This window comes from Rana temporaria, chromosome 12 (genome assembly GCF_905171775.1).
Source record: "Rana temporaria chromosome 12, aRanTem1.1, whole genome shotgun sequence".
Classification (NCBI taxonomy): domain Eukaryota; kingdom Metazoa; phylum Chordata; class Amphibia; order Anura; family Ranidae; genus Rana; species Rana temporaria.
The window spans coordinates 51,693,574-51,717,154 of NC_053500.1; the positions used below are offsets into that span (position 1 = coordinate 51,693,574).

At 46.0% G+C, this 23,581-nt stretch overlaps 1 protein-coding gene across 1 annotated transcript in view; it reads left to right on the forward strand.

The window, feature by feature from the left end:
* MRPL10 (mitochondrial ribosomal protein L10) overlaps positions 1–23,581 on the forward strand; it is a 38,497-nt gene that overhangs the window by 1,091 nt on the left and 13,825 nt on the right. Inside the window, exon 2 of the mRNA XM_040331244.1 lies at positions 10,571–10,743. Coding sequence (XP_040187178.1) covers positions 10,571–10,743 — 173 coding nt within the window. The remainder of the gene's footprint in view (positions 1–10,570; positions 10,744–23,581) is intronic.

Sequence of the window (23,581 nt, forward strand, 5' to 3'; positions counted from 1 at the left end):
ATGCATATACACTGCGGCAGGGCAACCCTCCTTGGCAAAATCACTTATTTGTGTGTGATTTCTAGTTCCCGGGTCTGGGGCCTGCCTGCTTCTGCTGTGATTGGACACAGCGTGAGCCAATCAGCGGGTCTGTGTTCGCCGGCTACCCGCGATCATTCCCGAGATGGGCAGAACGGCTGTCTGCTTACGTAAACAAGGCAGATCACTGTCCCCCGCCCCGATGCTGCATCCACCTAGGTAAGCATATCCAAAAAAAAAAAACTTCCCTTTTTAAAAAATAAGAATTCCACAAATCTTTTCCATAGTTTGTAGACGCTATAGCTTTTGCGCAAACCAATCATATACACTTATTGGGGAAAAAAATGTTTTTATTTATTGGATGTGATTTATAGCCCAAAGTATAAAACATATTTATATTTTTTCAAAATTGTCGGTCTTTTTATGTTTATAGCGCAAAACATTAAAACGGCAGAGGTGATCAAATACCACCAACAGAAAGCTCTGAGGAGGAAAAGGACTTAAATTTTGTTTGGGTACTTTCTGCTATAAAACATGTCCAATAAATTTTTTTGTAAAAGTCAAATTTCTTCATCAATTTATGTAAATATGTATTCTGCTACATATTTTTAGTAAAAAAAAGAAAAATCCCAACAAGCGTATATTGATTGGTTTGTGCAAAAGTTATAGCGTCTACAAACTGTTGTATGTTTGTTTTTGTTTTTTTTGCTAGTACAGTGGAACCTTGGATTACGAGCATAATAATCCGTTGCAGGAGAATGCTCGTAATCCAAAGCACTCGCATATCAAAGCGAGTTTCCCCATAGAAGTCAATGGAAATGAAAATAATTTGTTCTGCATTGACTTCTATGGCATGCAATACCGCATGTGGCCAGAGGTGGGGGGTGCCGGAAAGGCTCGGGTTCAGCTCGGCTGAACAACAGAAATGCTTGGAAACTGAGTACCGTATTTATCGCGGTATAGTGCGCTCCCGCGTATACCGCGCACCCCTAAAGTTGCCCCCAATCCTGTGGAAAAAAAGATTTTTTTGTACTTAGTTTTGGTGTCTTGCGCGACGTCCATCGGCGGCCTCGTCGGGTCCGGCGTTTGTCTGCGGCTTCGGGTGTCCTCTTCGTCGGGTCCGGCGTCCTTCTGCGGCTTCGATGGTCCTCTTTGTCGGGTCCGGCGTCCTCCCCGCTCGTTTCCCGCGCCGAGTTTTGAATACTGCGCCGACATATACAGAGCGCAGTACACTCGTGTATTGTCGGCAATGCTCGGCTACCCGCGCTGACGTCCAGGACGTGAGTGCGGAAGGAGCCGAGACTGCCCGACTATACCCGAGTGTACTGCGCTCGGTATATGTCGGCGCAGTATTCAAAACTCGGCGCGGGTATCGGCGTATACCGCGCACCCACGATTTTGCCCTGATTTTCAGGGCAAAAAAGTGCGCGGTATACGCCGATAAATACGGTATTTCGGAGTTTTTCCAAAAGGCTCCAAACGGCTTGGTTCCAGGCGCCCCCGCACCTCAGGTCAAATGCGGTACTGCACGCCGATGTGGCTTGAATCCTGCTCGTTTTGCGAGACAACACTTGCAAACCGAGTCAGGATTTAAAAAAAAAAAGTGCTTGTATTTCGAAACGGTCGTTAACTGCAATCCGAGGTTTCACTGTAATTGGATCGATCAACGACTTATAGTGGGACTGCGATATTTCAGCAGACATTTTTACACTTTTGACACTGTTTGGGGACCAGTGACACTAATACAGTGATCAATGCTAAAAATATGCTCCCTGTACTAATGACACTGGCTGGGAAGGGGTTAACATCAAGGGTGATAAAAGGGTTAACTGTGCCTAGCTTGTGTTTTCTAACAGTGTGAGAGGTGCTTTTCCTAGGGGAAGGCATTGACCCGTGTCGCTGCTTTGCAGGATCACAGGATAAATGCCATTCCTACTGACAACACCGATCTGCCTTGTTTACATGAAAATGTTTAATAGCAGAAAGTAAAACTTTTTTTTTTTTCATAATTGCAGGTTGTTTTTTTGTTTATAGCTCAAAAAATAAAAACTGCAGAGGTGATCAAATACTACCAAAAGAAATCTATTTGTGGGGGAAAAAAAGGACATAGATTTTATTTGGGTACAGCACCGTGCAATAGTCAAAGTAATGCACGGGATTGAGTTAGGAGGTAGTATGTTGGAAAATAGACGTATGTGGGAAAAAGTAGTTCTTACCTGTAGTACAAGGGAGTGTGTATTGACTTGACAATGGAAGGAGTGTGGAAAGGGGTGGGTAAAATAAATGTATGGGCTTTGTGTGTGTTTTTGTGATGTTATGAATATTTTTGTTTTGATTTCAAGTTTTTTTTTTTTTTTCTGTTTGTTAGTGCCGGTGTCTTGTCACATTCCGCTCCCCATCACAGATTGCTCTGGAAGTGACGTTCCGTCGCCGCCATCTTGCTACACCCCACACTCCTGCACAGTAATGATAGAGTGAGAAGGGGCGAGCGGACATCTTGTTACACCCATCGGAGTTTTAGATTTCACAGTTATTTTCAACACAAAACAGAGCTTATATGCTTAACCACTTGCCGCACACGCCAATGACAAATTGACGTCGGCAAAGTGGTTTCAATATCCTGAGTGGACGTCATATGACGTCCTCAGGATATTGAGCCGATGCGCGCCCCCGGGGGCACGCATCGCGGCGATCGTTGTTGCGGGGTGTCAGTCTGACACCCCGCAACACCGATCTAGGTAAAGAGTCTCTCACGGAGACTCTTTACCACGTGATCAGCCGTGTCCAATCACGGCTGATCACGATGTAAACAGGAAAAGCCGGTAATCGGCTTTTCCTCACTCGCCTCTGTCAGACGTGAGTAGAGGAGAGCCAATCGGCTTCTCCTGTAAAAGGGGGGGTTGTGCTGATCGATTATCAGCACAGGCCCCCCGAGGATGCCCACTGGACCACCAGGGATGCAAAAAAAAAAGGTGTGCCACCCTAGACCACCAGGGATGACAATGACACAAAAAATGGATGCCAATCAGTGCCCGCAATGGATGCCAATCAGTGCCCACAATGGGCATCACTGATTGGCAGGCATTGTTTGGCACTGATTGGCATCCATTAGTACAACACATATGATGCCACCTATCAGTGCCTATCAGTGCCCATCCGTGCCGCCTATCAGTGCCCATCCGTGCCGCCTATCAGTGCCCATCCGTGCCGCCTATCAGTGCCGCCCATCAGTGCTGCATAATAGTGCCCATCAATGCCACCCACATCAGTGCCACCTTATCGGTGCCCATCAGTGCCGCCTTATCAGTGCACGTCAGTGAAGGAGAAAAACATACTTATTTACAATGTTTTATAACCGAAAATTTAGAAAAAAAAGTATTTTTTTTGTTTCTGTCTTTTTTTGGCAGAAAATAAAAATCCCAGAGGTGATCAAATACCATAAAAGAAAGCTCTATTTGTGGGTACAAAATGATAAAAATGTAGTTTGGGTACAGTGTAACATGACCGCGCAATTGTCATTCAAAGTGCAACAGCGCTGAAAGCTAAAAATTGGTCTGGGCGGGAAGGTGTATAAGTGCCCTGTATGGAAGTGGTTAAATACAGGATTTTGAAATCCGACGGACTGTTTACATGTTTAATGTGAAAATCAGAGGTGTTCTGTCACATTAGCAACCATGTAAGGTCAGCAGGTTTGCTGCTGATTTTAAAATGTAACATTTAAACAGTCCGTCGGATTTCCAAAGACTGTTTTTAAACTCCATTTTATGTTAAAAATAACTGTGAAATGTAAAACTCCGGTGGGTGTAACAAGATGTCCGCTTGCCCACTTCTCACTCTATCATTACTGTGCAGGAGTGTGGGGTGTAGCAAGATGGCGGCGATGAAACGTCACTTCCAGAGCATTCTGTGATAGGGAGCGGAATGTGACACTACCGCGACTTGGGATCCGACTAGGGTCGCCACAAGTCGCGCGACATGAGAAATTCCATTGAAGAGAATGAGAGCCGTCTTAATGTACTCTACTGAAGTCGCTCCGACTTCAGAAAAGGTTCCTGTACTATTTGAAGGCGACTTCTAGGCAACTTGTACCCATAGATTTCAATGGAAGTTGCCTCCAAAGTCGGATCTTAACTGAAGCAACTTTACAGGAAAAGAAAAAAGTTTACTCAGGCAAACCCCTCCCTCCCACAGAGCTGATTATTCTGTGATTGGCCACAGCCAAAGTCGTCTGTCCTGGAGGCAACTTTAAGTCGCGTTGTAAGTTGCTCCAAGTTGCGCTGAAGTCGCCTTGCAAAGTCTTGCTGTAAGTCGGGTTGCCCCTGTGTGAACTGGCACTTATTGTGTACATGTTGTGGTATAAAATAAAAATAAATAAAAAGTAATGCAGTGCTGTAAAGCAAAAAATGGCCTGTCTGAAAGGGGGGTCAATTTCCCAGAACTAAAGTGGTTAATTACATACTCCCCAGGTACCTTTTTAACCACTTCAATACCCACCCATTGTGAAATGACGTCCTGGGTTTGAGTGGGGATATCTGAATGATGCCTGCAGCCACAGGCATCATTCAGATATCCATCTCTTCAGCCGGCGATTCTGTGCACCATAAGAACGATCATAGCGGCGGTTTCGCCGCTTGATCGTTCTTATAGGCGGCGGGAGGGGACGCTCCCGCCGCCATCCGGTGCTTCTCCGGGCTCTCCTTTGCCATCGGAGACCCGGAGAAATGATCCGCCGGCGTCGGATGGAAACCATAGAGTAGACTGGTGACCAGATGGTCACCAGTCATCTCTATGATCGTCGGAGGCCCGGGCGCGATGTTATGACGTCACGCCCGGGTCCTGGAATGTAAACAAAGCCGCAATCGCGGCTGAAAGCATTAGATCTGTGAAAAAAAATTCACGATCTAATGCTTTCCAGCCTGGAGGAGAGATGTGGGGTCTTATTGACCCCGCATCTCTCCATAAAGAGTACCTGTCACGAGCCATTCCTATTACAAGGGATGTTTACATTCCTTGTAATAGGAATAAAAGTGATCAAAAAAAAAAAATGTAAAAAAAAGTGTAAAAATAAAAGAAATTGAGTAAAATAAATAAAAAAATTATAAAAAAATTTTTTTAAACGCCCCTGTCCCCGGTAGCTCGCGTTTAGAAGCGAACACATATACGTAAGTCCCGCCCACATATGTAAACGCCGTTCAAACCACACATGTGAGGTATCGCCGCGTGCGTTAGAGCGCCAGCAACAATTCTAGCACTAGACCTCCTCTGTACCTCTAAAATTGTAACTTGTAAAAAAAAAATAAGCGATGCCTATGGAGATTATTAAGTACTGACGTTTGGCGACATTCCATGAGTGTGCGCAATTTTAAAGCGTGACATGTTGGGTATTTATTTACTCGGCGTAACTTAATCTTTCACATTATACAAAAAAATTGGGCTAACTTTACTGTTTTGTTATTTTTTAATTCACAAAACCGTTTTTTTCCCCCAAAAAAAGGCGTTTGAAAAATTATTGCGCAAATACTGTGCGAGATAAAAAGTTGCAATGGCCGGCATTTTATTCCCTAGGGTGTCTGCTAAAAAAACATATATAATGTTTGGGGGTTCTGAGTAATTTTCTAACAAAAAAATTATGATTTATGCATGTAGGAGAGAAGTGCCAAAATAGGCCCGGTATTGAAGTGGTTAAAGGAGCAGCTCCGCCATTTAAATAATTGAATGACATTGTGAATATTTGATCTTGCGCTCACATTTTAGTTGGTTTCCACCATGATTAGGGGTATTCAATATTTTTTTAACACTGAAAAGTTCATTAGACAAATCGGCATTACATTACAGGTATACTACAGTAAATACAGTGATGCACAAATCAAAGTATCAGGAGCATACAGCACTGTCCAGCCAAGAGTAGGTCCCAAGGCAGCGGTAACAAACTAGAATTGGTTAAACCTCAAGTATGCCGAACTGGTGAATCTCAGCAAACACTTTACACCCATCCCACCCAATCTTCAACCCTGGGGTATACACAGGAGTAGAGTAGGAGAGGGGTGGTGGACTCCGAGGCAGTGATCGTCATATGGGACCGCCATGGACGCCTCCCCATAGTCAGGAGGGGGTCAAGGGCAGCTCGAGTCCCCATCCAGGTGGACCAGATCCTATCGAACTTGTCCGGCCACTGTCTATTTTCGTAGGTCAGCTGATACAGGGGCAGGACCGAATTTACTTAGCGTTGCCAAGAGGCACAGGTGGGGGCATCCCCAGATCTCCACTTCAACAGTATTTCACTTCTGGCATAAAAAAGGGCAAAGGTCGCAACTTACAGTACCTATCCCCTGTCACGTCTTCCAGATGAGTAACAAAATTGTCGGGTCGACCGGAATATTCGTCCCACTCACGTCAGTCAGTCGCTGCTGCGGGGTGTAGTAGGCTCTGTGAAGAAATTTTGAACTGTATAAATCTGTCCTTCGCGGCTATCAGAGAGGGGATATACGAGGAAACAGTCCTCCCACCCTTCCTCATCCAAGCACGGCATGTCCGGTTTCCACTTCTCCCAGGACTTGGTAAGCTTGGTGTAATATGCCACCGTTGGATACAGGGACGAGAGAGGGCGATTCATTACACTAGAAACCAGGAGCCGCTCAACAGAGTCAGATTCCAATGTCAGGGGATCAGGTAATTGGGCCTTGAAGGCGTGCGCAAGCTGCCAGTACCTAAACTGAAAAGAGTCTGGAAAGGCATAAGCCTACCCTCATGAACTATCTGGTTCAGCTTAATAATACCCTTTTTAGCCCAGAGGAATGGATCCAGGATGCTATTCAGGTGGGGCAGCATAGTATTGCCCCACAGGGGAATATGTGGGACACGTGGGCGGGCTTCCTGTAAATAAGTTGAGCCTCCTGCCAGACCTTAACTGTGGTCCGCATGAAGGTCGTCATAGAGGGGTTCGCCCTAAGGCCCCCGAAACAGCAAGTTACTCAGGGCCGCATATGAGCCCAGAATAGCTGCCTCCAGTGTGACCGCCAGATTCTGTCTGGGCTGGGAGAACCACCACCCAACTGTAACGAGCACTGCCGACTAGTAGTAGAGCAAAAAATGTGGGCGTGCCAGCCCCCCTCCAGACAAAGGGAGGTGTAGGATCTGCCTCGCCACCCTGGGAGGTCGCCCAGCCCACACAAACAATAGCAGAAGGCCTTCTAATCGCTTAAAGAATGCCCTAGGTATATGCGAAGGGGTATACATAGTTAGTCAGGTTGAAAAAAGACACAAGTCCATCCAGTTCAACCACAAAAAAAATAAACAAACAAAATAAAAAACACAATACAATCCCATACACCCAACTCCATACCCACAGTTGATCCAGAGGAAGGCAAAAAACCCCAGCAGAGCATGATCCAATTTGCTACAGCAGGGGAAAAAATTCCTTCCTGATCCCCCGAGAGGCAATCGGATTTACCCTGGATCAACTTTACCTACAAATCTTAGTACTCAGTTATTTTATGTACATTTAGGAAAGAATCCAGGCCTTTCTTAAAGCAATCTACTGAGCTGGCCAGAACCACCTCTGGAGGGAGTCTGTTCCACATTTTCACAGCTCTTACTGTGAAAAAACCTTTCCGTATTTGGAGGTGAAATCTCTTTTCCTCTAGACGTAAAGAGTGCCCCCTTGTCCTCAGTGTTGACCGTAAAGTGAATAACTCAACACCAAGTACACTGTATGGACCTCTTATATATTTGTACATGTTGATCATATCCCCCCTAATTCTCCTCTTCTCAAGAGTGAATAGATTTAGTTCTTCTAATCTTTCCTCATAGCTGAGCTCCTCCATGCCTCTTATCAGTTTGGTTGCTCTTCTCTGCACTTTCTCCAGTTCTCCGATATCCTTTTTGAGAACTGGTGCCCAAAACTGAACTGCATATTCCAGATGAGGTCTTACTAATGATTTGTACAGGGGCAAAATTATATCTCTGTCTCTGGAGTCCATACCTCTCTTAATACAAGAAAGGACTTTGCTCGCTTTGGAAACCGCAGCTTGGCATTGCATGCCATTATTGAGCTTATGATCTACCAAGACCCCCAGATCCTTCTCCACTACAGACCCCCCCAGTTGTACTCCCCCTAGTATGTATGATGCATGCATATTCTTAGCCCCCAAGTGCATAACTTTACATTTATCAACATTAAACCTCATCTGCCACTCAGTCGCCCAATTAGACAGAGCATTGAGGTCGGCTTGTAAATTGGCGACATCCTGCAAGGACGTTATTCCACTGCATAGCTTGGTGTCATCTGCAAAGACAGAAATGTTACTTTTGATCCCAGACCCAATATCATTTATAAATATATTGAAAAGTAAGGGTCCCAGCACTGAACCTTGGGGTACACCACTGATAACCTTGGACCATTCAGAGTAAGAATCATTAACCACGACTCTCTGAATTCTGTCTTTCAGCCAATTTTCTATCCATTTACAAACTGATATATCCAATCCTGTAGACCTTACCTTACACATGAGCCGTGTGTGCGGAACTGTATCGAACGCTTTTGCAAAATCCAAATATATCACGTCCACAGCCACTCCTCTGTCCAGGGTTTTACTTACCTCTTCATAAAAGGAAATCAGGTTTGTCTGACAACTTCTGTCTTTCATGAATCCATGTTGTCTGCTGCTTAAATAGTTTTTTTCCTGCAAGAACTCATCCATATGGTCTTTTATTAAACGTTCCAGTATCTTCCCAACTATAGAAGTTAGACTAACAGGTCTATAGTTACTTGGTAAAGACTTTGTTCCCTTTTTAAATATAGGCACCACATTGGCTCTACGCCAATCCAGTGGTACTATTCCTGTCATTAATGAGTCCCTAAATATTAGATACAGTGGCTTTGAAATGACAGAGCTCAACTCACCTAGGATCCGTGGGTGGATGCCATCAGGTCCAGGTGCTTTATCCACCTTTATTCTGTCTAAATATTTCTGGACCATATCACTTTTGAGCCATTGTGGATTTGGGGCTGTATCACTCCCACCCCCATTATGGACATGAGCTCCCCCATGCTCCATTGTATACACAGAGCTGAAGAAAGCATTTAATAAATTTGCCTTCTCTTTGTCCCCAGTCACCCACTCTAGATTATTTTGTAAGGGGCCTACATGCTCAGACTTCACCTTTTTACTATTAATATATTTAAAGAATTTTTTGGGGTTTGTCCTACTATCTTTTGCAATCTGTCGTTCATTTTGAATTTTTGCATCCTTGATTTCCTTTTTACATATCCTGTTATATTCTTTGTAACATTTAAACAACACTAGTGTTCCTTCATTTTTATATTTTTTAAAAGCTACTTTCTTATTGTTTATAGCTTTTTTAACTTTGCCCGTGAGCCACATTACGGAAGAAATACAAGAACTTTGGAAGGTAGACCATTTTCAACAGATTAACTCTGCCCACCGGTGTCAGGGGAAGGGAGCGCCATGCCGTATACCTAGCCGTCAGTTGGATCATAAGTGGCTGAATGTTCTTGCCGAAATAGTCACCTGCCCCGCCACTAATGCTAATACCCAGGTACTTGAACTCATCCACCCATTAAAGCAGTGTGCGTGTCGGGGGTTCGCAAGAACGAGGACAGAACCGATTTATCCCAATTAACACGTATGCCCGAGTACCGACCGAACTGATCGATAAGGTCCAAGGCCACTTGCAAGGAGGTTGAGGCATCCGCCAGATAGAGGAGGGTATCGTCTGCGTACATAGACAACTTCTTCTCAATCGGTCCTATCTGCAATCCCCTGACCCGCGCATCCGCTCTCAACAATATGGCAAGGGGCTCTACAGCCAGGGCGAATAAGCCCGGGAGAGGGGACACCCTTGCCTCGTGCCTCTACCCAACTGGAATTTCTCAGAAAGGCAGCTGTTAGTTCTAACTCTAGCTGAGGGGCAATTGTATAGCATGCGCACACATTTTGTGAAGGCCAGCCCAAACCCGAAGCTAGAGAGCACCTCCCACAGGTAGCCCCACTCGACAGAGTCAAAAGCCTTCTCCGCATCGAGTAAGGCTACCACACCCGCCGATCCCTCCTCGGCCCTATCAATGTGAGTAAGGAGGCGTCTGATGTTGATATCTGTTCCCCGCCCTGGCATATGAAAGGGTATTCAATATTTATATTTGCTTTAATTATACAGTAATATTCTCACTCCCTGGATTCAGATATATGTCTGTACCAAGCCTTTAGACCTCATGCAGGCTTGGCGTTTAGTGGCTGTGCGTGAGATCCCAGCGATTGTTGTGCAGGTGGAAGGCTCAAGTGCAGCATCCAGCACTGCTGTTGGCAGCCTGTAATGATCTGAGAGGCTGATATTTGTAAGGATTAACCAACTTTTTTTTCCCCTTTTTATTTTCCCCTTCATCTTTCTCTGTATCTGTTACCCTATTTTTCAGTGGTTAGCATTGGTTACATGCAAACTAGTTTGCTTTTCCCATAAAAACACTCTTTACTCTGCATTGAATAACAAACCTTGTTTAATGAATTGACAGTATACATATTTTTTTTTCCCTCAGCCTGGCTTCCGTCCTTGCAGTGTGTCCGCCATGGCTCCAAAGCAGTTACCCGTCATAAGAAGGCCATGCACTTTGAGAGGCAAAAGATTATGGCACTCACAAAGTATATTCCACCTAAACCTTCCAACGAAAGTTGTTTCAAACCAAAGCCTAAACGTGAAGACGCTGGAAAGGTAAATGTAACATATTAAAAGATCTTCAGGCAGGTATGTAAAAATGATGCATTCGCTCTCAGCACCAGGAACCCTAGTATATGGCTCCCACCATCTTCATTCAAGATCCTCACACTTAACTTTTCCTCTTTAATGCAAGCCCTTAACCACTTCCATACCGGGCACTTACGCACCTTCCTGCCCAAGCCAATTTTCAGCTTTCAGCACTGTCGCACTTTGAATGACAATTGCGCGGTCGTGCTACACTGTACCCAAACAATTTTTTTATCATTTTGTTCCCACAAATAGAGCTTTCTTTTGGTGGTATTTGATCACCTCTGCGGTTTTTATTTTTTGCGCTATAAACAAGTGACAATTTAAAAAAAAAACACTATTTTTTACTTTTTTATTTAATAAATATCACAATTTTTTTTAAAAAAACTTTTTTTTTTCCTCAGTTTAGGCCGAAATGTATTCTTCTACATATTTTTGGTAAAAAAAATAGGTGATAGATTTATGGCATTTTTATTTTATTAATTTTTTTACTATTATTGGCGGCGAATTTGCGATTTTTTTACTGTCACCGTGACATTGCGGCGAACACATCGGACACTTTTGACACGTTTTTGGCGCCATTCACATTTATACAGCGATTTAATGCGATAAATATGCACTAATTACTGTATAAATGTGACTGGCATTCAAGGGGTTAACACTAGGGGGTGAGGGAGGGGTTAATATGTATACCTGTATTGTGTTCTAACTGTGGGGGAAGGGGGGTGACTGGGGGAGGTGACCGATCTGTGTCCCTTTGTACAAGAGACACAGATCGGTCTCCTCTCTCCCCTGACAGGACGTGGAGCTCTGTGTTTACACACAGAGCTCCACGTCACTGCTCTGTCGTTACCGATCGCTGGTACCTGGCGGACATCGCGACCGCCAGGCACGTGCATCGGCATCTCGGGGACGCGCCGGGCGCGCGCGCGCTGCCGCCGGTGCGCTCGCGCGCCCCCCAGTGGCCAGAGGAACACAGGACGTCAAAAGACGTCCTGTTGAATATTCAGAGTCACCGTGAAGCCGTCATTTGACGATGGCCCGGTGCACAAGTGGTTAACACTCCTATTACCACATTGCTGGCCATGCACTGATTGAAAGTAAAAGAAAATCCCAAATTTTGGGTTGGCCCCAGAAAAAAGGGATTTTTAATACAGCTTACCTGTAAAATCCTTTTCTTGGAGTACATCACGGGACACAGAGCGGCATATTCATTACTATGTGGGTTATATGGAGTACCTTCAGGTGATGGACACTGGCAATCTCAAACAGGAAGTGCCCCTCCCTATATAACCCCCTCCCATAGGAGGAGTACCTCAGTACAAGAAAAGGATTTTACAGGTAAGCTGTATTAAAAATCCCTTTTTCTTTCTCGTACATCACAGGGCACAGAGCGGCATATTCATTACTATGTGGGATGTCCCAAAGCAATGCTTACAATGAGGGGAGGGAGACATCTTCCCAAGACAAAAGGATTTAATTTAGAGATATACTTAAATAATAATAAATCCAACTTAGTTGAGAAAAAAATAATTTTAAATTTTACTCAAAAGGGAGCCCCCGGAATCCGAGGGTCTCAAACTGCAGCCTGCAGCACTGCCTGCCCAAAGGCTGTATCAGTATTCCTTCTTACGTCCAACTGGTAGAACTTTGTAAACGTGTGGACAGAAGACCAGGTTGCCGCCTTGCAAACTTGAGCCATAGAGATCTGGTGGTGTGCTGCCCAGGAGGCGCCCATGGCCCTAGTAGAATGAGCCTTTAATGATAACGGAGGAGGCAACCCTTTCAAGCCGTAGGCCTGAGTGATTAACTGTTTAATCCACCTCGAGATGGTGGATTTTGCAGCTGCCTGCCCCTTTTTGGGCCCATCCGGTAAAATGAACAACACGTCTGTTTTCCGGATCTTCTCTGTAGCTTTAAGATAGGCCTTCATGGCCCTGACAATATCCAAGGTATGCAGCAACCCTTCCTTTTTGGAAGTAGGTTTAGGAAAGAAGGATGGTAATACCAAATCCTGGTTTAGATGAAAACTGGATATAACCTTTGGTAGGAAGGAAGGATGAGGGCGGAGAACGACCTTGTCCTTATGAAAAATAAGATATGGTTCCTTACAGGATAAGGCTGCCAGTTCCGATACTCTTCTGGCGGAAACTATGGCGACCAAAAATACTAACTTCCTTGTCAGTAAAACCAAAGGAATTTCAGCCAACGGCTCAAAAGGTTGTTTCTGTAAACTTGACAGAACAAGATTTAAATCCCACGGACAAAGCGGGGATTTAACTGGAGGATTAATACGTAAGACCCCTTGAATGAAGGTCTTAACCAGCGAGTGGGTGGCCAGCGGCCACTGAAACCATACTGACAAAGCTGAAATCTGTCCTTTGATTGTGCTTAATGCCAGTCCTCTATCCACTCCTAGCTGGAGAAAACTTAATACTCTATCAATGGTAAACTTACGAGAAAGCCATAGCTTGGACTCACACCAGTCTACATAGGCCTTCCAGACCCTGTAATAAATCACCCTAGAGACCGGTTTCCTGGCTCTGATTAGGGTAGAGATTACTTTCTGAGACAGACCTCTACCCCTGAGAATCAGGGATTTAGCTTCCAGGCCGTCAAATTTAGATGCCGTAAGGCAGGGTGGAGGATCGGACCTTGCGATAGCAGGTCTGGCCGTAGAGGAGGAGTCCAAGGGTCTCCCACTACCATCCTTAGGATTAGTGAATACCATGCCCTTCTGGGCCATGCTGGAGCTACCAGGATGACTGGTATGTGCTCCACCCTGATCCTGCGCAGCAGGCGGGGTAGTAACTGGAGCGGGGGAAATGCATAAAGAAGTTTGAACTGATGCCAAGGGCAAACTAACGCATCGGTTCCGCAGGCCCTGGGATCCCTTGTGCGGGACATGAACCTGTCTAGCTTCTTGTTCAGTCTCGATGCCATGATATCCACGTCCGGCACTCCCCATTTCTGGCAGAGTGTCTGAAAGACCTGTGGATGCAGAGACCACTCCCCCGGCAACAGAGTCTGGCGACTTAAGAAGTCCGCCTGTAGGTTGTCCACTCCGGGAATGAATATAGCCGATATGCAGGGCACATGGGCCTCTGCCCACAAGAGAATTAAGCTCACCTCTCTCTGAGCGGCTTGACTCTTGGTTCCCCCTTGGTGATTTATATACGCCACCGCCGTGGCATTGTCCGATTGTATTCTCACCGGGAACCCCTGTAGTTTGGACGTCCAAGCCCTGAGGGCTAGTCGAGCAGCTCTGAGCTCCAAGATATTGATGGGCAACTGCTTCTCTGCCGCTGCCCAAGTGCCCTGGCGAGTGCAACCATCCAAAATTGCTCCCCAGCCCATCAGGCTGGCGTCTGTGGTTACTATCTTCCAGGTCACAGGACTGAAAGTCTTTCCCTTCAGGAGATTCTGTGGGTTTAACCACCAAGATAGACTTTGCCGGACTCTTGGTGAGAGTGGCAAAGGAATTTCTAAGGCCTGAGGCCTCTTGCTCCATGCTGACAGGATGGCTGCCTGCAGGATGCGAGTGTGGCTCTGAGCGTACGGTACCGCTTCGAACGTGGCCACCAGCTTGCCTAGTAACCGCATACATAGGCGAACAGTTGGCTTTCTCTTGCTTAGAACCATCTGTATTAGCTCTTTGATGGCTTTGACCTTTAATAGGGGTAGGAACACCTTCTGTTGTTCTGTATCCAATCTCATGCCGAGATATTCCAGCTGCCTTGTGGGCTGGAATGCTGATTTGTCTCGATTTAGGACCCAGCCGAACCTCTCGAGGTACTGAACCGTGAGGGCCACTGCTCGTTCCAGGCCAGGAGACGAGTGGTCTATGACCAAGAGGTCGTCCAGGTAAGCCAGGACCGTGACCCCTTGGGTCCTTAGATTGGCTAGGATTGGGGCTAGGACCTTCGTGAATACCCGGGGGGCCGTAGCCAACCCGAAGGGGAGCGCCACAAACTGGAAATGACGCTGAGCCACCGAGAAGCGTAGAAATACTTGATGTGGCTGGAAAATTGGCACATGAAGGTAAGCATCCTTTATGTCTATGGATGCCATGAAGTCGTCCTTCTGGAGCACGGCGACTGCTGACCGAATAGTTTCCATCCGGAATGAGCGGACCTTTAGGTACGCATTTACTCCCTTTAAGTCCAAAATTGGCCTGACATCGCCGTTGGGCTTTGGGATGATAAACAGGTTGGAGTAGAACCCCAATCCCTGTTCCCGGACTGGTACTTCTACTATCACCTTCTGGCATAGCAGATGATTCAATGCCGCCATTAATGCGGCTCTTTTCACAGGGTCGCCTGGCACTCTTGACTCCTGATAATGAGGAAATTTTAGAAATTCTAGTTTGTAGCCCGTGGCCACGGAAGACCGAACCCAGCTGTCGGGAATGCTGGCCTCCCAAACCTCTGCAAAGAGACGCAGCCTTCCCCCCACCATCGTGGGTGGGGGCGCCCCTTCATAAGGCCGACTTGGGGGCTGGTTTCGCAGGCTTGCGGTACCACTGCTTCTTGCTCCCAGTGGCTTGGCCCTGCGGCTTATTGTTAAAGCCTGATCTTGCAGGAGGCCGTCGATACTGTTTGGTATTAGAGGGCCCCTGCCCCGGGGAGGGCTGGCGTTTAAACGCGGGCCCTCGGGCCTTCTTCTTGACTGGCAAGAGAGTGCTCTTGCCGCTTGATATAGTCTGAATATATCTATCCAGATCTTCTCCGAAGAGTCGCCCTCCATGGAAGGGGAACCCTACCAGGAGTTTCTTGCACGGGGGCTCTGCCTCCCAATTCTTCAACCATAAGAGCCTTCTCATATGGATTAGAAATAAGGATAAACGTGACGCCTGCTGGATGGAGTCTTTGATAGCATCCACCGTAAAGCGTATAGCCCTGGGTATATCCGCAAACTCCTCTGCCTGCTGGGCAGGGATAAGTTTAAGCATCTGCTTAGTCTTGTCTGATAATGCTTGGGCAACTCCAATAGCAGCCACAGCGGGCTGAACTACCGCCCCTGCTGAAGTAAAGGAGGCCTTAAGTAATGTTTCCAAGCGCTTATCAACCGGATCCTTAAACACCTGTAAGTTTTCTACAGGACAAGTTAAAGATCTGTTCACACAGGAGATGGCTGCGTCCACAGCCGGGAGCGCCCACCTTTTGGAGAATTTCTCCTCCATAGGATATAAAACAGAGAATTTTTTAGGTGGTAAAAACTCTATCTGGCTTGGTCCAATCCTGAAATATGACATCCTCGAGTAGAGGATGGACCGGAAAAACTGCGTTGCTTTGAGGCGCTCTTAATGAGCCTAAAGCTGAAACCGCCGATACTTGAGGTTCTGGTACGGGTAACTTAAATGCCTCATGGACCATGTCCGTTAAGGCTTGAACCCACAAACTCTCCCCTTGGGAGGCTGAATTAGACTCCTCAGTATCCGGATCCTCGATCTCTGAACCACCCTGGTCCAAAACGTCAAGATTATCCAATTCCCCTAGGGAAAGGATCTCTGTGTCTGAGGGTTCCTGCTCGGGTGACGGAGACCTAGTCCGCTTTCTACCCGATATAGCCTTGGCTATCATTTTTGCCATTCTTTTCTCTAGTTCTCCTAAAGAAACAGCAAGCACCCTCTCAGTGACAAACCCGGGGTTGGACTGACCTGGACCAGCCCCAGCACCAGATCCCCCAGGTCCCATCAAGGCGTGCCCTGATATGTCCTGTGGGGAAAGCAGCGGCATAGCCGTGTCTGAGCCCTCGGATTTTGCGGGGGGAATCCCCACCCTTTGTACCCTCTAACCCAGAAGCCATGGTACACTACCGAGGTACACCTGCTATCGCCCAGCTAAGGGGATCTGTCGGTTTGGGAGCGATAGTGACTAACGCCCAAACTGAGAAGGGAGATCAGAAGTTCTTTCCCTTCTTCTGTCTTTTTCTTTTTTTTTTTTTTTTCTTTTTTTTTTAAGAGGAAAAGAAAACACTCTGTCTCCTAATAAGTATTGCCAATAGCCATCTGCTGAAAAAAAGGAAAAAGAAAACCTATCTGTAGGTTTGACAGTCTATTCTTTAGAAAAAGACTGCAATCTTTCCTTCCGCCACTGGGTGTCCTCAGCGAGCTCCGCTCTGCGTCCTCCTCTCCTCTAACTCAGGAAGACACTGAGCTTTTGGCAGCTAATGGAAGGGCCTCCCCTTCCTTTATGTAATTCGCCGCCCACAGGGACGTGCCCCCACCCCAGCCAATGGCACGAAAATCGTTCATATCTCGGGCACGCGCGCGCGCCCGTCGGCGGGGGCCATCGCACATGGAGGAGGACGGAGCGGCGCAGCACCCAGGCAGGTAAGCCCTCAGGTAGGTCACAGACCTCCTCTTAGCATGGGAAAAACGGCTCCCCTTTTTACAGAGATCCCACACCTAGCGCCAGCAGACCCAGCTAAACAACACTTACCAGGGAGGACACCTATCACTGGGGGAAAAAGATTGAATCATCCTGTCTCTGATCATAGACATAGTGATTCCTTGCCAATGCAGAGCATACCCAGGCATGACCCCCTGTGCACCCCCCTACAGGGAATCTGCTAAGAACCAAGTTCCGCAGGATCCCCAATACTTACCTGCTCCATGCCGCAGGACTTTTGCACAGCAAGAGGTCCAATCTTCCCCCATCTCCGTGGGTGGCGTCTAGACCTTCAGGCCCTGGGTTCCTATGAAGGAGCCACTGTCCTGGGCCCATATAGCACCCTGGCAAACAGGAGCTTTAGATACCCAAGGTTCTAAGTCCTGGGCCCAGGGTCCAGCTCTCTAAAAAGAGAAGCGTTATGGGCAAACCCCATGGCTTTGGGGTCCGGATACTGTCCACTTTAGCACTGAGGCCGTTGGACAGATCCGGTTAGCCTGCCTTGATCCCAAGGATGTGGAGGCAAAGCTAAACCATGACCAACACCTAAGACACTGGCGAAAAAACTGAGGTACTCCTCCTATGGGAGGGGGTTATATAGGGAGGGGCACTTCCTGTTTGAGATTGCCAGTGTCCATCACCTGAAGGTACTCCATATAACCCACATAGTAATGAATATGCCGCTCTGTGTCCCGTGATGTACGAGAAAGAAAGTAAATATTCCAATGGGTACACTAGTTTTGGTGACCAGGGGAAGAGATTCCCTTAATTTGCAGACATTTCCTCTCACTTCCTGTTTGGCTATGGGACAGGAAGGGAAGGGAAATCTCCCCAATGATTGTTTTGCCTATAGTTCTACTTTGAAGTGATTGTAAAGTCCTTTTTTTTTTTTTCTTTTTTTTTTTTTATAACAAACATGTTATACTTACCTGCTCAGTTGCAGTGGTTTTGCATAGAACAGCCCAGATCCTCCTCTTGTTTGGTCCCTCTTCGTTGCTCCTGGCCCCTCCCATCTGTTGAGTGCCCCCACAGCAAGCAGCTTGCTATGCGGGCACCCGAGCCGAGTCACAGCTCCCTGTGTCCATTCACACACCGCCCCCTCTCTCTACTGATTAGGCTGAATGATTTTGATTGATAACTGCAGGAGCCAATCACCCTACGCTGCCATCTTAGCCAATGATGGGAGTCCCGGGCAGCTTAGACACTCCTGCAACATCCCTGGATAAAGATGGACAGACTCCGGTAAGTATTAGGGGGGCTGCTGCCTTTAAGTCTTAAGATCCTAAATGAAATAGCCTCGTGCCAATTGGGAAGATTTTTCTGAAGCTGTGTAGTGCCAGGAAGGCCACACAGGGAAGATGATGTAAGTGTTAGATAAGTATGACCTATTGTAAAAATTGCTGGAGAGGAGGGGGGCTAAATGTAAGTCCACTACAAGTGAATGGACTTTGAGTCAGTGTGCCAATATATTGTTAGTTTCCCCCCAGCTATACGGCGCCTGCGCCCGCCGTGTAGAGCTGACTGTGCAGGCGTCATATAGAGCCGACTCGCAGGTCGGCTATTTACGGAAAACTGGTCACCAGTTTTCCGTAAATAGCCTTGTGCGCCATGGGAAGTTTTTCACCAGACGTCAATCATCTAACCCAGGGATAGGAACGCCTAGTCCCGCGGGAATCAGAAGCCGGGGGGAAAATAACAATATAACGGTATGTACGGCGAAAAAAAAAAAATACCTGCATACTGTACATGTCGTTAGTATGCTGGATGTAATGTTAGATAATTGTTTTAGGGTGAACCTCCACTTTTAAAGTGGTTGTAAACCTCAGACATGAAATATGAACAAAGCGTATCGTTGTAGATCAGGGGTAGGCAACCATAAAGAGGTGGAGATCTACCTGAAGAACATGGGAGAAGTCAGAGACCACCGGGCACAGTTTCGCTTCTTCACACCTGATTTGAGCCTCTAATTGCCGTACTGCCGTGTCTCAATCGTGTGCATTACAAGTGAATCATGGGTTTAAATCAAATGGTGAGGAGGCAGTATATCTCTTCCTCACCACCTGTCAAACACACTATGATTAATTTTCGGAGGAGCAGCAGTGCCTGCCGCATTTGTGAATGAGCCCTAGTTGCATTCAGTATTGGCACCCTTAGGGCTCGTTCAGACGTAAAGTTGGGGGGGGGGGTGGTAAAACCCCCTTTGGCTGCTGAGGCAGCTTCCAAAGATGTACACATGCCGCAGCAGGAATAAAGCCCCTTGTTGCTTTTGGTGGGTGCTACCATCTGCCAATTGAGATCCATTTAAGTAAATGGGGCCACTGTGCAAGTGCCCTGAAACTGCATACTTCTGCGCGGTCCAAGGGGTTAAAGCAGGTGGTGAGAAAGCAACACAGTGCTGCCTGCTTTAACCCCTTGTTTGCTGTACTGCACAAGGTTGTAGAGCAGCCTCGTTCACTTAAATGGGTCATGCTTGACAGTTGCTACATTCACCAACCATGACGTACAACTACTGTTGCGACATGTGTATACCCCTGGCCACTGCGGCTAAAGGGGGTGCGGTTGGGGCGGGGGTGATAAAAACATGTCTTAACTATGGGGTTCCCCCCCCCCACCCCCCCCAACTGCAAATGTAAAAAAGGAGATCTACAGGTCAGTGTGAAGCAATACATTGGGCATAGTAGTATAGGGCTGCTTTCACACTGATGTGCTGCGTGTTAACTACATCGCGGTTGCAGCGCAGTACATCTGCAACTTTCCTGGGCTAGCTGCGCTTTGCCATAGACTTCTATTATATCATGCAGGTGTAGTGTACTTTTTTAAATTGCACCAAAATCCCTGCATTCAGAAAGTGCACCAAGCCTGCAGAATATAATAGAAGTCTATGGCTAAGCGCAGCAAAGCTGCAGGTACAAAGCACTGCACCTGGTGTGGGTAAACTTTAGCACATTGGTGTAAAAAGCAGCCTTATATTAATATGCCCAGTGTATTGCTTCACACTGACCTGAAGATCTCTTCTTTCCTGCTGCTGGCACCACTCTGGAGATCTCTAGCAGGGATAAGAGGTGGAGTGCAGTTGGTATCACTCCGCATGGGACAGGAGCCGTACAGGCACTACAGAGGAGGCATTGCATTTTGCGGTTCTTGCTCCCTACTACAGCTCCAACTTTACAAGTAGTCCCTCTGCATTGCATTCTGTGTGATGCTCTGGAATGGCAGGTCAGCAAGTCACCTGTCAAACATCTACCAGTAGATCGTGATCTACAGGTTGCTGGCTCCCGTTCTACAGTGTATACTTGTCTTAATCCAGGAAGCCAAGTGCAATTTCTGTCTGGTGCTTCATCCCTCTATCAGCTTGAAACACTACTGACAAGTTTTCCTGACACCAAGAGAAAAATGGTGACAGGAGGGATCTCCAGCAGAGTGACAGCCTTAGATCTGTTCTTGTGCACTGTGTGATGGGGGTGTGTTCCTTCCCTCCAGTCAGCTCCCAGCGCTCTCCCCACTGAGCTCTGCAGAGTGTAACTTCAGCTCCCTGCCCCCTTTTTTTCTGAACTCTAAGATGAGCTTTAAAATATCCAGTGTATGCCTCAATGATGATGCCCCTTCTGTGATCACTGCAACCTTCAAGTGGCTTTACTGTCTCAGAACAAAATCTCGGGCACAATTAACATTTAAAAATATTCAGGTTAAAGAGGTAAATATGGTCAAATTCTAACACTGTCTTCTAAATGGTATCACATTATGTAAATTATTATTCACCATCTGGAAGTGTGGGGCTCTATATTCTACCACTAAAGTGAAAAGTTTATGGAATTACTAAAAATTGCAAAGAGGCTCAGGAGTATTTCCATAAAGGTTCTAAAATCTTACATAAGAGGTTTATAACCTCATTCTAAATTAAATCAACATGCAATGTCTATGTTTTTTACTTTTTTTATGCAGAGCTTTTGGCAAGCTTTATTTATAAACACAGATCTTAAATGGAGTAACTTTAAACAAGCTGCCAATCCAGCTTTAAACTTTAAGAAGAACTCCCATGAGCATTAAAAAAAAATACATACAGGTCCATACACTCATGTCTATATGTATTAGCCCCTCAAATGAAATGCCATTGAAATGTGAAGAAAATCCCTCTTTTATTCCATGCTTACATATTTTTCATCTTCTCCCTCTTTTATTCCATGCTTACATATTTGCTTATTTTCCCAACTTCTCCCTCTTTTATTCCATGCACATAGGAGAGATTTGGGACATTGAGCATGGTGTGGCAATCCCTCTAGCATTCTATCATGTACTTTATATATGTCTTGATTTTAATGTGTATTTTTTGTTGTAATTTTGCTGTGATAATTTTATTGAGTAATAGTCACATCATGTCGCAATATGGTTACCAATACCGACCGACTATAATAAAGATCGTTTTTTATGTGCATCATCTTGTTTTTATATTTATACCAAGATTGTGTTTGCTGCATCGACCCACGTTTTACACACCTCACTCAAAGTCCTAAACCTTTCCATATATATCTTTTATTCCATGCTTGCTTGTTTTCCATCTTCTCCCTCTTGTATTCCATGCTTGCTTATTTTGTGGATGTGGAATTCCCTTCCACAGGCGGTGGTCTCAGCGGGGAGCATCAATAGTTAAAAAAAACACGATTAGTTAACCCCATGAGCGTCCACAATATACAGGGATATACAATGTAATATTGACATATCACACACATAGGTTGGACTTGATGGACTTGTGTCTTTTTTTCAACCTCACCTACTATGTAACAATTTTCATCTTCTCCCTTTTTTTTATTCAATGCTTGCTTATGTTCCATCTTCTCTGCTGCTTTCTGAATAGAAGCCTATTTGTTAATGTTACTAACCTTGAGCTCAGTTGCCATCACCTCGTGTTCAGTTAGCGCACCTGGGAGTGTAAGGGGGGGGGGGGATTTAAGCTAGAGGGCTCCTGTGCACCACCCCTTCTCCTTTTCATTGTTCATTAAGACCTAGGCAGTTGGGCCACACAGCGTCATTGGTTATGTTGTAGGCAGCCACATATACCATACAACATGCTGCAGGCTACATGCTACCAGCCAACCTATGTTGCCCAGCTGCCTGCATCCAAGTAACCGATAATTGTGCAGCCCAGCCACCTGCATCCTAGCAACCAATGACACTGTGCACCCTGGCCTCTAGCATCCTGACACTTATAAAGAGACAGAGAGGGTGGAACAGGGAAACTGGCAAGCCCCCCTGCATTTTTTTTGTGACATTGCTTATGGCAGTGTATGGAGCCAGAGACAAGTGTCATCAATCAAGATTAGTTATTTGTCTGCTCGCTTGCTGCGTTTTCATTGTTTGCAAGGACATAGGAAGCTGGTCTGGGGCACACAGTGTCATTGGTTGTTAGGATGCAGGATGCCAGGCTACACAACGTTATTGGTTGTTATGCTGCAGATGGCTGCCTGCACCATACCAACCAATGATATTGTATGGGCAGATATAAATAAAATGTATTGTGGAGCTGCCCTTGTATTAAAGTGGTTTACATATGCAGTGTAAAAAGTAGTAATTGAGCGCAATATTTCAGTACTGTAAAAAAACGAATACATATATACCCATCAAACATGCTTGGCAACCTAATAAACATATGTACACTAGAATGCAGAATGCATGCATGCAATAAAAATCAGTGCATTAACAAATCGCTAATGTGCTTACTAAATAATAAGCATTTTGGTGTGTAAGCAGCAATCCACAGAATTTAAAGTATTAGGAGGTTGTAAATTGACAGTAGTATGTTTTCTAAACAATTTTGTGGCCCGGCTGCCTGCCTCCTAGCAACGGAGGAAGCTGTGCAGCCCGGCTGCCTGTGTGCTAGCAACCAAGGTTATTGCCGCCAGTGTCCTGACGCCAATGAAAAAATAAGGTACTACAGGGGAACTGACACAGCTCCTCCCCGTGACAACAAACAAGCGCCCTCAAACAAGACTCAGTAGTTATTTGTCTTCTTGCTAGCTTTGTGGTCTGAGAGCGGTGGGGGGAGGGGATGTGCTGCCAACCACACTAGCTCGGCTTGAAGACCACATAGGACAAAGTGCTATGTGCAATCAGAACACAATTTTAAAAATACTTTGGCTTTACTTGAAGCCTGTTTAAGCCTGCTAACAGTTTGTTTAAAGTGACAGCAGTCCAAATACAGTATGATCTACAGCACTCCAAATACAGAATAATCTGTTTCACATTCCCAAATTGGAACTGGAAGGCTTTAACAAGCTGCATAGAGCTTGTTGAATACTTTGGATATGTATTGAAAAAGCTTGCTGTACACACTCCACTCATATAAGCTGTGAACAAGGCCTGGCAGCATTCTCTGAAAGGAGAGAAAGGTTTAATGTTCTCTTTAATGTATAGATATA